Raw genomic sequence first — 15,029 nt, forward strand, 5'->3', positions numbered from 1 at the left:
GCTCAAAGTTGCGTCGCGTCCTATTTCCCATTTCCTCCTCCCCCTCCCTTTTTTTTAGCCTAACGTTACTATGGAAACAAAAACACACTCTTTCCCGCCTCGCCAGTCCGCGACTGTCTCACAATCAGAGTGCGCGTGCGCAATAACGGCGCGCTCTATATAAGGACCGCAACCCGCATGCGCTCGGCGATAGTTGTCTTTTTTTTTATCGTTCATGAAAGAATGTCGCGTTACAGCCGTTACGCCGGAGGTAAGGGATGCATGCAAGTTCGGGCACGGGGCGAGGCAGGCGTCGTCTGTATCCGTCCTCCGTATGACGCGGTGTAAGCTTCTCTTTTGGTTTTTTGACGACACTCAGCGGTATCGATAACGTTAAGTGAGGCCCGTTAGGAAATGACCCGGCGCCATTTTGCACATGTTATAGTCGCTGCCCGTACCGAGGCGAACTTCCTTCGCGTTGGAATTGCTGAGCTTCCGTGCACAAAACTACGCGTCTTGGCTTGCTTGAACGTTGTAGTTAGGATGCGGGCGGGCACTTAATGATTTCACTGATTTTTTTTTTTGCGGGGGGGGGGGCTAATGCTACTACCGGTGTACGGGTAAAATGGAGGCGGTGCTAAAAGATGGCGGCGCCCGTGAACCCGGCGGCACAGGAAGACGGTGGGGGAAACGGCGGCTTCGGGCGAGCTCGTAACGGACTAGATAGCCGCGTGTGTGTCCGTCCGCCGCCAGGAAGCTCTAATGGCTCTAATGCGCAGGCGCACGAGGGAGCATGAGTGTTGCTATGCCTGCCCTGGCCTTGTGATTCAGCGGCTTCCCGGGCCCGAGTGGGTGGAGTAGTTGGCCGGAGCGCCATGTGTGAACAGAGGACGGCTACTTCTGCTTTTTGTGTGTGGAAACAAAGCCAGTGCACGGGGGTTAAGCTGCTGTAGAATAACAGCGTTGATAGCTAATATGCTAAGAAATACCTTTTTTAGAAGAGTTGGATAACTTGGTTATCATGGCAATAGCATTTAGACCGCTTCATAGTGCTTCTACAGCCCCTTATAAGCGGGTTACAGAATCAGCATATTGGCCCCAATATGAGGTGATCACAAAAGCTAAAAAAGAAACAGCTGCTGCTACTAGTTCCAATATGCTAAGAAACACCTTTTTTTAGAGGAAGTAGATAACTTTATTTATTTATTTATTATTTGGACTTGTATGCCGCCCCTCTCCGAAGACTCGGGGCGGCTCACAACAAGTGAAACAGTCACAAAATCCAATTAATTAAAATATTTAAAGATTTAAGAAAAACCCCATGTAATAACACACACAAGCATACCATGTATTATCATGGCATTAGCAATAGCATTTAGATACTGCTTCACAGTGCTTTTATAGCCCTCTCTAAGCGGGTTACAGAATCAGCACATTGTCCCCAATATAAGGTAAACACAAAAGCTAAAAAATAAACAATCACTGCCACTAGGTCCAATATGCTAAGAAACACTTTTTTTAGAAGAGGTGGATAACTTGGTTATCATGGCAATAACAATAGCATTTAGACTTATATACTGCTTCATAGGGCTTTTACAGCCCCCTCTGAGTGGGTTACAACAGTGGTCCCCAACGTTTTTTCCACCAGGGACCAGTTTCAGCAAGACAATTTTTCTATGGCCCAGTGGGGGCGGAAAGGGGCGTGGTTGGGGGTGGGATTAAGCATGGGGGTGCTGGTCCTCCCCGCCCCTCTTTCCCGCCATCATCCTGTGGCCGGAAGAACCTGCCTCCCAAGCCCTCTTGCCCAGCGGGAGCTAAGCGCTGGAGAGAGGGGGTCAGGCTGGCCCTCCTGCCTCCCCCCAGCCAAAAACGCAAAAGCGCCCCGCGGCAGAAGCCAAAAGAGGCTTGAGCCTCTCGGTCCTTCCCGCCCCTCTGTCCCATCCATCGTCCTGTGGCCAGCAGAACCTGCCTCCCGAGGTCTCTTGCCCGGCGGGAGGCGAAGCGCTGGAGGGAGGGGGTGGCAGCATGAGGGCCGGCAGCTGCTGACTCCACGGACCGGTGCAACATGCCCCGCGGCCCGGTACTGGTCCGCGGCCCGGTGGTTGGGGACCCCTGGGTTACAAGAATCAGCATATTGCCCCCAACAATTTGGGTCCTCATTTTACCCACCTGGGAAGGATGGAAGGCTGAGTAAAGGCTGCTGTAAAATAGAAGCCTTGATAGCACAGAGATGATCACAAAAGCTATAAAATAAACAACTACTACTGTGTCCAGTATGCTAAGAAACACTTTTTTAGAGGAAGTAGATAGTTATCACCGCCTTCTGCCACAGGAATCCCAGCAACCGATTAGGTCCCACAGAGTGGGCCTTCTCCGGGTCCCATTGACAAAGCAATGTCCCCCTGGAGATTAGGACTGCTCCCACCCTCCTTGCCTTTTGCAAGCTCTTGAAAACCCACCTATGTCGCCATGCTTGGGGTAACTGATATACCCCCAGCTCTTTTTATTTTATGCATGGTTTGGATTGTATGACTGCTTTTTATAATGGGTTTTTAATAACTTTTTAATATTGGATTTGGACTTGTATTATTTGTTGTGAGCCGCTCCAAGTCCTCGGAGAGGGAGAGGGACGGACGGCATGCAAGTCTAATAAATTATTATTATTATTATTATTATTATCAATAATAATAATAATAATAATAATAATAATAATAATAATAATAGCATGTACTGCTTCATAGTGCTTTTACAGCCCCCTCTAAGCAGGTTACAGAATCAGCATATTGTCCCCAACAATCTGGGTCCTCATTTTACCCACCTGGGATGGAAGGCTGAGTCACCCTTGAGCAGGTGGTGAGATTTGAACTGCTGAACTACAGCTAGCAGTTAGCTGAAGTAGCCTGCAGAGCTGCACTTTAACCACTTCACCACCCTGTCATCTGGAAGACTTCTTGTAAAAAAAATATTCCTCGACTATAGTAGACATTAAGCATGTTTTTTCCCCTACTTGAATTGAACTTAAGACAACTTAAAAGTTTTGGAAATTACTGCTTTCTTATTTTTCCAGAAACAAAAGTGTACGTGGGCAACTTAGGAACCGGGGCTGGTAAAGGAGAACTTGAAAGGGCTTTTAGCTATTATGGACCGTTACGTACTGTGTGGATTGCACGAAATCCTCCCGGATTTGCATTTGTTGAATTTGAAGACCCAAGGGATGCTGAAGATGCTGTTCGCGGTCTAGATGGAAAGTCAGTAGGAATATAAATGTTTATTTGTGAAATAACTTCCATTTTTATAGTGGGATTAGTATGTTGACTAAAATGTTTTGCTGTTATTAGGGTGATCTGTGGTTCCAGGGTTAGAGTGGAGTTATCAACTGGTATGCCTCGTAGGTCTCGCTATGATAGACCTCCAGCACGACGGCCATTTGATCCTAATGATAGATGTTATGAATGTGGTGAAAAAGGTCATTATGCTTATGATTGTCATCGCTATAGTCGTCGTCGGAGAAGCAGGTATGAATAGATATGAGTAATTTTGTTTTTAAATTGTATGTAGTTTTGTTTAATAAAATAAAATAAAGCATCATTTTTTTTAAAAAAAAGTTTTAATTATATGGGTATGTTACATTTGTTTATATTTTGTATTAAAATGTTAATATGTTAATAATCAACCTGGTCAAAACCTTTCAGGTTTCTTCGTTTGAGTCAGTCGCCTTGATTCAGAATGTCACGAGCCTTAAGATTTCATGCTGAGGCGCCTTGCAAATCCGACAATTAAGATTCTCCTAGACCTTGAGGTGATCAGCATAAGAGGCCAGATCCCCTCGAGTCATCTACACCTAGCTTCACCTTATGCTTTAAAGGGCAGAAAAATTGAGACGGTGATCGCCGTAACAGTAAATTTGGCTTTCAATTGGGGCCCCTTCCGGTTTAAAAAGAGGAACACCAGATTGACCACATTCCCACCTAGAAAAATCTTCCTGCGTCAATCAAGCCTCACCTGGCTCATTTGGCTGTCAATTTGATCGTCGTTAGATTGAAGAAAACACCTAGATGCAGCGATCGGCTATAGATACTTCTAGATCGTCTAGATCTGCTAGACCTTGGGCCAAAGAGGGTCGACCTGCAAACTTGCAAGGTTTATTTTAAATACACATTACAGTGTTTTTTATTATTATGTAATTCTAAATGTTATACATTTTAACATCTTTATTAGGTATTAAAAATACTCAAGAAATAGCCCCTGAAGTTTTCAACTGACGGACACTAATTTTTAGATAGCTGATGTTTTGGCTTCAGCGAGGGCTCACACGCTAATTGTTGAATATATAATCTAACTTTTTTTTCCTCTAACTGAAACTAGGTCACGGTCTCGGTCTCATTCACGGTCCAGAGGAAGAAGATACTCTCGCTCACGCAGCCGAAGTCGTGGCAGGAGGTAAGCATTTACAGATGTGGAATATTCTAGCTTTAGTAGGCAAAGAATAATATAACTGTAAGTCTGTTTCCATTTAGATCCAGATCTATCTCAGCTCGCAGATCTAGATCTCTGTCTCCTCGTAGATCCAGATCTGTATCGCCACGTAGATCCCGTTCAGGTTCCATAAAGAGATCAAGGTAATTTGGCTAATATTTATGATGATTGTAAAATATGTAGTTCTTAGTTTTTGAATACTGCAATGTTGGTGTGTAAATCAGGGTAGAAACTATCAGTACAGTGATCCCTCTATTATCGTGAGGGTTCCGTTCCAAGACCCCTCGCGATAATCGATTTTTCGCGATGTAGGGTTGCGGAAGTAAAAACACCATCTGCGCATGCGCACCCTTTTTTCTATGGCCGCGCATGCGTAGATGGTGGAGTTTGCGTTCCCCGCCGCCCACGCAAAGGGGAAACCCCGATTCGGCTCCTCGCTGCTGCTGCGCTACCGAGCAGATCAGCTGCTGGGCGGCCAAAGGAACCTTCCCTGGGTCTTCCCGGCCGCCCACGCAAAGGGGAAACCCCGGCTCCTCGCTGATGCCCGCCCCTCGCCCACCCGCCAGCAAGAGGGGGAAGACCCAGGGAAGGTTCCTTCGGCCGCCCAGCAGCTGATCTGCTCGGCGCAGCAGCAGCGAGCAGACGAAGATCGGGGTTTCCCAGCCGCCCACGCAAAGGGGAAACCCTGGCTCCTCGCTGATGCCCCCGCTCGCCCGCCCGCCAGCAAGAGGGGGAGAGATAGAGAAAGAGAGAGAAGGAAAGAAAGAGATGAGAGAGGGAGGAAGAGAGTGTGAGAGAGGAAGAAGCAAGAGAGAGAAAGAGAGAGAAAGAAAGATGAGAAAGGAAGGAAGAGAGTGACGTCATCGGGTGGAAAAATCGCGATATAGCGTTTCGTGAAGATCGAGATCGCGAAACTCGAGGGATCACTGTATTGTGAATTTTATGTGTATGGTACAGAGAGTCTTCAACTTACAACCATTCTTTAGTGACTAAAGTTACAACAGCACTGAAAAAAATGGAATTATGATCCTTTTTCACACTTAATGACCATTTTAGCACTTCCATGGTCATGTGATCAAAATTTGGCTGCTTTGGTAATGGATTCATATTTATGATGCAGTGTTCTGGGGTCATGTGCTCAGAAAGTTTGGGCTCAATTGTGGTCCTAGGTTGAAGACTACCAGTAACAGATAATCTTTTTGCATCTTGAGCAAAATACATTTGTTAAGGATTAAGTCGTTTGTGCAGTGCCATGATGAGTCTCTGGCTCAGGCAAGTGATAGCTTTTGGAGTAGTTTGGCTGGTGATTAAGAATACTGTACTCACTTTATGTAGCTCATGCTGGATTTCCTGCTTTGAGGGTTATTGGTTTACTGAGCTATACTGTATTTCTCGGATTGCTTATAATAAGAGTGAATTGCCAGGTACTCTCAAGATCAGTAGCCACATTGAGAGATCATTCACCATTGGTAGATGCAGGCAGCAATAGCATTCAGTGGTGAGTGAGAAGCTGCTCCACTGATACAATGAAAGATAATGGAGCATAAAAATGACAATTAGTGGAAAAATTCCATCACCAGCTGAACCTGTCACTTTCAAGAAAAAAGCCACATGAAACCTTGTAATTGGACTCAACCAGTGAAATTTGTTGTGACATGAAACAAATTGTGAGAATCATAAACACACACACACACACACACACACACACAAACATAGTATGTCACCGAAGTGAGTACACCCACTCACATTTTGTAAATGTTTTAAGTATATCTTTTCATATGACAACAGTGAAGCAATGATACTTAGCTGCAAAGTAAAATAGTGAGTATACAGCTTGTATAAGAGTGTAAATGTGCTGTCACCTCAAAATAATGGAACACATAACCATTAATGTCTAAACTCCTGGCAATAAAAGTGAGTACACCTCTACGTGATAATGTCCAAATGGGGCCCAAGTAGTCATTTTCCTTCCCTGGTGTCATGTGACCCATTAGTGATACAAGGTCGCAGGTGTGTTAAATTTGGTGTTATCACTCTCTCACATACTGGTCACTGGAATGAATGGCAATGAACTCTGAGGATCTGGGGGGCGGGGGAATTGTTGGTCTACATAAAGATGGCCTAGGCCAGGGGTAGGCAAAGTTGACTCTTCTATGACAGGTGGACTTCAACTCCCAGAATTCCTGGACTAGCATGATTGACTCTGGAATTCTGGGAATTGAAGTCCACAAGTCATAGAAGAGCCAACTTTGCCTACCCCCAGCCTAGGCTATAAGATTTCCAGGATCCTGAAACTGAGCTGTAGCATGTTGGTCAAGGCCATACAGTGAATTAACATAACAGGTTGCACTCAGAACAGGCCTTACCATGTTCGACCAAAGAAGTTGGGTGCCCTTCTCAATGTCATATCCAAATTGGTCTGCAGGGCTGTCATCCCAGAAGGAAGTCTCTTCTAAAGATGATACACAAGAAAGCCCACAAATGGTTTCCTGCAGACAAGTAGACTAAGGACTTGGATTTCTGGACCCATGTCCTGTGGTCTGATGAGATCAAGATAAACTTATTTGGTTCAGATGGTGTCAAGCATGTGTGGCGGCAACCAGGTTAGAAGTACAAAGAAAAGTGTCTTGCCTACAGTCAAGCATGGTGTTAGAAATATCATGGTCTGCGGCTGCATGCGTGCTGCCGGGTCCGGGGAGCTACAGTTAACTGAGGGAACCATGAATGCCAACATATACTGTGACATACTAAAGCAGAGCATGATCCCCTCCCTTCAGAGACTGGGCTGCAGGGCAGTATTCCAACATGATAATGACCCCAAACACACCTCCAAAATGACCACTGCCTTGCTAAAAAAGCTGAGTGTAAAGGTGATGGACTGGCCAAGCATGTTTCCAGACAGACCTAAACTTTATGGAGCATCTGTGGGGCATCTTGAAATGAAAGTGGAGGTGTGCAAGACTCCTAACAGTCACCAGCTCCATGCCAGTGGTGGGTTGCTACCAATACGTTAAGATACTCTGCACCTGTAGCAGCTGCTATATTGTGCAATTTATACAACCATTCTGGTCCTTTGGGTGCCACCACCTTTTTTCTTGAATTTTTTGGGGGGTTTACTTCCTGTGCATGTGTGGAAATAAAATGGTGGGGATGCACACATGAGAGAATCCTCATGATGCGCATGCAGAACACTGTTAGCAGCGGGTAAGAAGAATCCACCCCTCTGTCCATGACGTTACCATGGAGGAATGGAAGAGGACTCAAGTGGCAGCCTTTGAAATTCTGGCGCACTCTATGCCCAAGAGGGTTAAAGCAGTGCTGGAAAATAATGGTGGCCACATAAAATATTGACACTTTGGGCCCCATTTGAACATTATCACTTAGGGGTGTACTCACTTTTTTTGTCAGCAGTTTAGACATTAATGGCTATATGTTGTGTTATTTTGAGGGGACAGCACATTTACATTTATACAAGCTGTAAACTCAATACTTTACATTGTAGCCAAGTGTCATTGCTTCAGTGTTGTCACATGAAAAGATATACTTCAATATTTACAAAATGTGAGGGGGTATACTCACTTCTGTGAATGTGTGTGTGTGTGTGTGTGTGTGTGTGTGTGTGTGTGAATGATGAGGCAGCAGCCATCTCGATCACCGGAACATAGAAACTTTAATAAAACCACTTAGCTTTCGTTAGCGTGCTGCTAACTTCGTCAGAGTTTTAAAATGCCGTGGGAGACAAACATCTTTATAAAGCATTACTCAGTCTGCTCATTGCCCGCGTCACGGGGCCACACCCTTCCCTCCCCCTTGCGGTAAGCCTAATTGTGGGCTTAATCATGCTGGCTGAAGGGAGATCTACCTCTTTTGCTCGTGTTTGTTGCCTTTTTCCCTCCCCAAGGGAGGGGGTGGAATTGTGAGGCTTAATCCTGCTGGCTGTAGGGAGACCTGCCGCTTTTACTCGTGTCTGTTGCCTTTTTCCCTCCCCAAGGGAGGGGGTGGAGTTGTGAGGCAATGCTTCGGAGGTGTTTGGTATTCCTTTCTTCCCCCCATTGTCGTTGTTACTGTTTATAATGGTACATGTCTGCTCTTGCAATTTTTTTTTTTTTACCCATGTCCTCGTCCTAGGTCTACACTGTTCTAATCCCCCCTTGTCCTCTATGTTAGACTTAAATTGTGCCCCTCCACCTCTACCTCCGTATTGCTCCAGTATGTTCCCTTGTTTCTCGGGGGTTATCCCACCCTCATTTGGCTGGTTTCTATGTCTGGCCTGGGGAATTCTGCTGGGGGCTGTGTCCAATCTTAATGACCCATCTCCTTTAAGTCGTTGTTGGTGCCTTAAAGCCTGGTATGCCGATGGCATATCGATGTGTCTATTTAAAGAATTTTCATTCGAGAACCAGGCTTCTTTTAGGAGGCGACCTCCCTTGGTTTCATCCCGTGCCAGAATCTCAGTTCCCTGGAAATCGAAGCCGTGACCTTGCTCCTCCTCCATGTGTATCCAAATCTGGGAGCGCTGTTCCTGACGCCGGACCGCTAGTTTGTGTTCGTGTACACGGGTTCTCAACCTTTTAGCTGTTTCACCCACATAATGGTGTGTACAATTACTGCAGTTTATACGGTAAATTACCGAGGAAGACTCCTCCTTCACTAGGGTTTCCTTCGGGCGCATTACTGATTTTCTCAAAGTTTGATCCGGCCTATGCGCTACTTTGACCCCGTGGGGTGCCAGTATGCGTGCAGCTGTTTCGGATACCCCTTGTATGTACGGGAGTACCCTCCACGCTGATGTTTCGTTTGTGCTTTCAGTAGGCTGCCGGAGTCTAGGTGTAACGCACCGTTGGATAAAATCCCTCGAGTAACCATCACGTATACAAGTTTGGTAAAGATACGCTCGTTCTTTTTGTTTGGCTGCCCGTGTACTACAATGGGTATTTATCCTGTTGAATAAGCAAGAGGGGGAAGACCCAGGGAAGGTTCCTTCGGCCGCCCAGCAGCTGATCTGCTCGGTAGCGCAGCAGCAGCGAGGAGCCGAATCGGGGTTTCCCCTTTGCGTGGGCGGCGGGGAACGCAAACTCCACCATCTACGCATGTGCGGCCATAGAAAACAAGGGCGCGCATGCGCAGATGGTGTTTTTACTTCCGCAACCCTACATCGCGAAAAATCGATTATCGCGAGGGGTCTTAGAACGGAACCCTCGCGATAATAGAGGGATCACTGTATATAGTGTTGGGGGTGGAGATTTGGTTTGAATGTAGCAAATAGATTGGGTGACTATGTTTTAATGATTTGATTGGTTGATGGAATCACATTTAGTTGAAGGATTGACATGGTGATGATTATGATATGTTTTTTTGTTTAAGGCTGGTTTCCAAATCTCTGGTAGGCGGGACGTGTCATCTCTTTTGTTCATGCTGAGGGGGTGCTTCTCTATCTCTATGGCTTCCATAATTATCCTTCTGTATACATTTTCTGTTTTGGAAAGTAATTTAGTTTTTAAAAGTCAATTTCGTGCCCTGTTTTTTTAATGTGCTGGACAAGGGAGGAAGTTTTTTCTTCTTTTTTGACTGCATTCTTATGTTCTGCAATGCGTGCGTTTACTCTTCGATTAGTTTGTCCGATGTATGTGGCTGCACATGTTTTGCAAGGGATTTCATAGATTCCTTGGTTTTCGAGTTGGATTTTATCTTTTGGGTTTCTTAGGATGTTTGATATTTTTTGGTTAGTGACAAATGAAGTTTTGATATTATGTTTGTGTAGAATTTTACTAATTTTGTCTGTGGTGCCTTTGATGTAAGGGAGGAGGTGGTGCCGTTATCCTGTTCTTGGTCTTGATTTTTGGGGGATGTCTCTTTTTTGATTAGGTTTGTAATTGCTTTTCTTTCGAATCCATTAGAAATTAATACATCTTTGAGTTTGTTCAATTCTGTTTTTAAGTGCTCATGGTCAACTAGGCGTTTGGTTCTGGTGATGAGAGTTTTGGCTACTGAGGTGATCTGTGTGGGGTGGTTGTGGGAGTGTGCATTTAAATAACGGTTGGTGTGGGTTTTCTTTTGGTAGATGGTGTGTCCTAGGGTGCCATTGGGTTTTTTATAGATTAGGACATCCAGAAAGGGAAGTTGATCATTGGCTTCTGTTTCCATAGTAAATATTGAGATGTGTGAGGAAATTGTCTAGTTTTTCTTTTCCATGTGGCCAAATTACAAATGTAGATGACACTTATAACTTCAGCCTGATGATGGTGAATGTGATTTCACCGAAACGTCGCATAGACACTCAAAATATTCTGGCCTCATCAGCTAGCCACACCCTTCCTTACTGGGATTCGATCTGGCAGCTTCTGCCTTGTAAGGCAGAGAATTAGCAGTTGAGCCACTAGACCTTGATCCCTCCAGCTCTGTACCAGGGAGGGGCTATATGTTATACTAGGGTGATCCGACATAAAAAACAAACATATATATATATATAAAATCTATGAAAACATATATAATGTGTGTGTGTGTGTGTGTGTGTGTGTTTTATGTCGGATCACCCTGGCATATTGAAGGAACGTCACAGCTCCTTTTTGCCTCTAGGCCCAACCCAGGACCATTTCAAGGCACTTAATTTATTCATAGTCGACAACTATATTCTGTATGTATCAAATGTTTTTAGCTGAAATTTTAAAATTAAGGGAGACTAGGATGGTACCATTTTGGCCTTGTTCTGGCCTCATCAGCTAGCCACACCCTTCCTTTACCAGGGTGATCCGACATAAAAAACATATAGCCCCTCCCTGGTACAGAGCTGGAGGGATCAAGGCCTGGTGGCTCAACTGTTAATTCTCTGCCTTACAATGCAGAAGCTGCCAGATCGAATCCCAGTAAAGGAAGGGTGTGGCTAGCTGATGAGGCCAGAACAAGGCCGAAATGGTACCATCCTAGTCTCCCTTAATTTTAAAATTTCAGCTAAAAACATTTGATACATACATACATACATACACACACACACACACACACAGTGGTACCTGGGTTCTCGACCACAATTCGTTCCAGAAGTGTGGTCGAGAACCAATTTGGTCGAGTACCGAATTAATTTATCCCATAGGAAATAATGGAAATGGATTTAATTGGTTCCAGCCCCTGTTGACTCGCTGGGAACCAATTAAATCTATTTTCTTTATTTCCTATGGGATAAAAATCTGAGGTGCTCTATAGTCTAACCGCTCCAAGCTGTAGGAAGGGTGGGGGTGGCTGCAATACCGGCAGCTTTGGGGGGTTCCTTTCCTTTCTCCTTCCCGGCGAAAGCGGCGGCGGCTTCCCTTCGAGGAGCAGCAGCGTCAGGAAGTCACGTAATGAAGGGAAACCTCTGGAGCGGTGGCAACTGCTGAGATGGCTCCGGCGGCTTCCCTTCGTCACGTGACGTTCCCGGCGCTGCTGCTCCTCGAAGGGAAGCCGCTGCCGCCGGGAAGGAAAAAGTTGGTGCAGCTGCCTGCAGGTAACAAGATGAAGCACTGAGGAAAGGAGCCCCCTGAAGCTGCCGGTATTGCAGCCGCCCCTACCCTTCCTGCAGCTTGGAGCGGTTAGACTATAGAGACTGGGAGGCTGTTAAGCGGGCAGCCAGAACGGACGTGTCGGATTCCGACTCCCATTCCGTCTCACCCCGTCCCCTCAGATCTTGTGGCAGCTGCTTTGCCAAGTCGCCCTGGGACTCATTGGACTCAGCCCTCACCCCATGTTGCAGAGAGGGGGTATAACATGCAGGAGGCATAGACATCGGCCATTTCGGATAATAAACAAAATTTTCAGTGGCTGTTCGGTATCCAAATTTTTGTTCAGATACCAAAGCAAATTTTTGCTGAAAATTTTGTTCGGTATCCAAAATGTACAAAAACCAAGGCGTTCGAGAACCGAGGTACCTCTGTATATATATGTCACTTTTTTTTTCTTTTTTTTTTTTGCTGAATTTGAAAATTAAGGGAGACTAGGATAGATCTATTTCGGCCTTATTTTGGCCTCATCAGCTAGCCATACCCACTTGGACTTGAACCTGCAACCTCTATATATATATATATGCCAAATGACTGCTTGTGCGGAGAAAACACCATATATAGAGTTTTATAGATGTGAAGCCTTAAATTTTGCAGTTTTCTGCTGTCTTAAAACTAAAAAGAACCCCTGGAAAAATGGTTGCCTGTGTATTATAGCTGTCTCTCTACAATCTTACTTTAATGGCATATTTCTATTTACCCAAGTAGTAATCTAGAATAATTACATTTTTTACCTATGTGAATATTCAGGAACTGGAACACGCTAGTATTGAATTTCTTTTTTAAAAAACGCAGGTCTCGATCAAGATCCAGGTCGAGGTCACGGTCCGTTTCACGGCCCAGAAGCAGGTAAACTTCCATTTGTGGATATTCAAAGCAACAATTAAATGCAAAATTTGCTCTGGGTAGCTAATCCTAAATCACTGCTAAAAGGTTTATCTTAATCAGAAATAACAGATTTGTTTATTTTGTTATATTTTGGGGGGAGGAAGAACAGCCTGTCTTTTTGTAAAGGAGCACATGCCCACAATTTATAGTGTGAAGACAGTTGTATTATGAACATGGCATTTGTTGTCATTTGGTTCCAAATATTTGATATAGAAACTATTGCAAAATGCTTACTGTCATATCAAACCTGCATTTTGTAAAATAGGACTCATGACTGTAAAGTAAATTATGTTAAATGTTAATCAACATTAATTAATATTTCAACAGCCGCTCTAAATCACGATCACCATCTTTAAAAAAGAGGTAGGTTGAATTATTTATATTATTAGTTAACTAAAGTAATTTATCGTAATGATCTCTGTATTGATCTATGGATAATATTGTATTGTGAAGTTCTTCATCTAACTCAGGGGTGTTAAACCTGATCGCATCATGTGACGTATCTGGTTTTTGCCCTTGCCGGGCTGGGATGGACATGGCCTGCGTGACCCATACCTGGCTGTGTTTTTGACACTCGATCTACTAAAAAAAAGTTATAGATACATTAGTAAAATGTTACAAGTTTTACTAGTATGAATTAATATTCAGAGCCTTGCTCCAAAATATGAAGTTTTTACATATGTTAAATCATTGAGCACATCTTGATTGTTTTAATGGACAATAAACCTAAATGGCTCATAGTCAGACTGAGACTGTATAGAATTATAACTGGCCCTGAATAAATTTTGGGGGTAAGTCTGCTGTAGTGCAGAATAATCAAATATATGTTTTGAATGACAGTTACTTATCCAAGCAAAATAAATCTAGATGTTTAATCCAAATTAGAAATGTATTTAAAAGCGTTTTACTTGATTTAATCTTCAGTCTTGCTTTTTCAGTTTTGATATGAGCCATTTATATCCATTCTCCATTAATTCACGGTAAGTATGCTGCTTCTTGAATGCTTTGAAATCTTGACAATATTTTCTTGTGGGAAGGGGGGTGCATGAAATGTGGAAATTTTTCTGGTCTCACATTAAAAATTTTCATGGTTTCCACTTTCTTTCTAACATGTTATTTCACAAGAATAACCCAAATAATTTAAGCATTAGGGTTAAATTTATTATTGCCCTAGATGTAGTAATGGGCCTGGTTATAATAACACTAATCCATTAATCTAGTCAAAGTTTTTATGAAATTAACTTCTTGTGACTTGGTTTCTCCTTGTCCCCATTTTTATTTTTATTTTTACTTTCAGCCGTTCACCATCGGGAAGCCCTCGAAGAAGTATCAGCCCTGAAAGAATTGATTAGAATGGCAAAGAACGTGTTAGGAAAAGTATTGTTTACGTAATTTTAAGGGATTTCTTTATTGAGAAATAAAAGATTTAGCTCGCTGAAGAAAATCTTTTCTAGGGTTAATGCAGCAAGGATCTGGATCTTTTAATAAAATCTGTAAATGCTGCTACAGTAGACTATAGTGCACAATTTCTTGTATGTAACAACATCCTATGATCTCAACAGTGTCTTTTTATGGGCACATGAAATAAAATGTGTTTCTAACTTTGCCTATAATGTTATTTGGTTCTGTTAATATTTCAAGTGCATGTTGAAAGCAAACTCCAAAAAGATACCTTGGTGTTGTATCCAAATACTGTGCAAGGATATATTAACTTGTTACTACTAAGCTGCCTGCAGTAGTTTTATGTGGGTTAGGCACAATCCTAATGACTTGAAATGGTATAGCAAGGAAGCTGTTTGTCTGATTTTGTAATATAAATAGATTGATTTGATCTGTTAATTCATACTGCAGGATAGATACTATTGTGTCTTACTACAGGTAGAGTTAAATATTTAAAAACAAGCCCAAGATAAATTTAGATGACTCCAATTTGGAATTATTTAGCAAAGTGATTAGATACTTGTCTTCTGTCAGATAAGATATCTTGAAATTTGGGCAAGAGCAGTATTATTCTCCAAAACAAAAAATTAAGACAGTAGTAATAGATCTATTTCCTTGTACAGAATTCACTGAGAATTTTTGCTGCTGTGAAAATTGTAGAAAATTTATTAAAGCAGTTAAACACTGCTTTTACAGAAAAAACATAGGCTTAAGTAC

General features: G+C 43.3%; 1 protein-coding gene across 2 annotated transcripts; it reads left to right on the plus strand.

Moving 5' to 3' along the window:
- The first annotated feature begins 138 nt into the window (after positions 1–138).
- SRSF7 (serine and arginine rich splicing factor 7) lies at positions 139–14,485 on the plus strand. Of its 2 annotated transcripts, XM_070734669.1 has the most exons (9): positions 139–250; positions 3,047–3,227; positions 3,318–3,494; positions 4,345–4,419; positions 4,497–4,598; positions 12,780–12,833; positions 13,200–13,235; positions 13,811–13,852; positions 14,170–14,485. In XM_070734669.1, the coding sequence occupies exons 1-9, from the start codon at positions 178–180 to the stop codon at positions 14,222–14,224; spliced, it is 795 nt and encodes a 264-aa protein (XP_070590770.1). In that variant the 5' UTR covers positions 139–177; the 3' UTR covers positions 14,225–14,485. The 2 variants fall into 2 exon arrangements, with proteins under 2 accessions (XP_070590770.1, XP_070590771.1); XM_070734670.1 differs by lacking the exon at positions 13,811–13,852.
- The last annotated feature ends 544 nt before the right edge of the window (positions 14,486–15,029 follow it).

The sequence above is a fragment of the Erythrolamprus reginae genome, chromosome 1, assembly GCF_031021105.1.
Source record: "Erythrolamprus reginae isolate rEryReg1 chromosome 1, rEryReg1.hap1, whole genome shotgun sequence".
Classification (NCBI taxonomy): Eukaryota; Metazoa; Chordata; class Lepidosauria; order Squamata; family Dipsadidae; genus Erythrolamprus; species Erythrolamprus reginae.

What these genes read in the sequence shown, in the direction of transcription:
- SRSF7 (XM_070734669.1), top strand. Translation starts at nt 178, where the DNA reads ATGCGCTCGGCGATAGTTGTCTTTTTTTTTATCGTTCATGAAAGAATG. An exon ending in GTTCGCGGTCTAGATGGAAA is followed by an intron (nt 3,228 to 3,317) that starts GTCAGTAGGAAT and finishes TGCTGTTATTAG; the next exon opens with GGTGATCTGTGGTTCCAGGG. An exon ending in TCACCATCTTTAAAAAAGAG is followed by an intron (nt 13,236 to 13,810) that starts GTAGGTTGAATT and finishes TTGCTTTTTCAG; the next exon opens with TTTTGATATGAGCCATTTAT.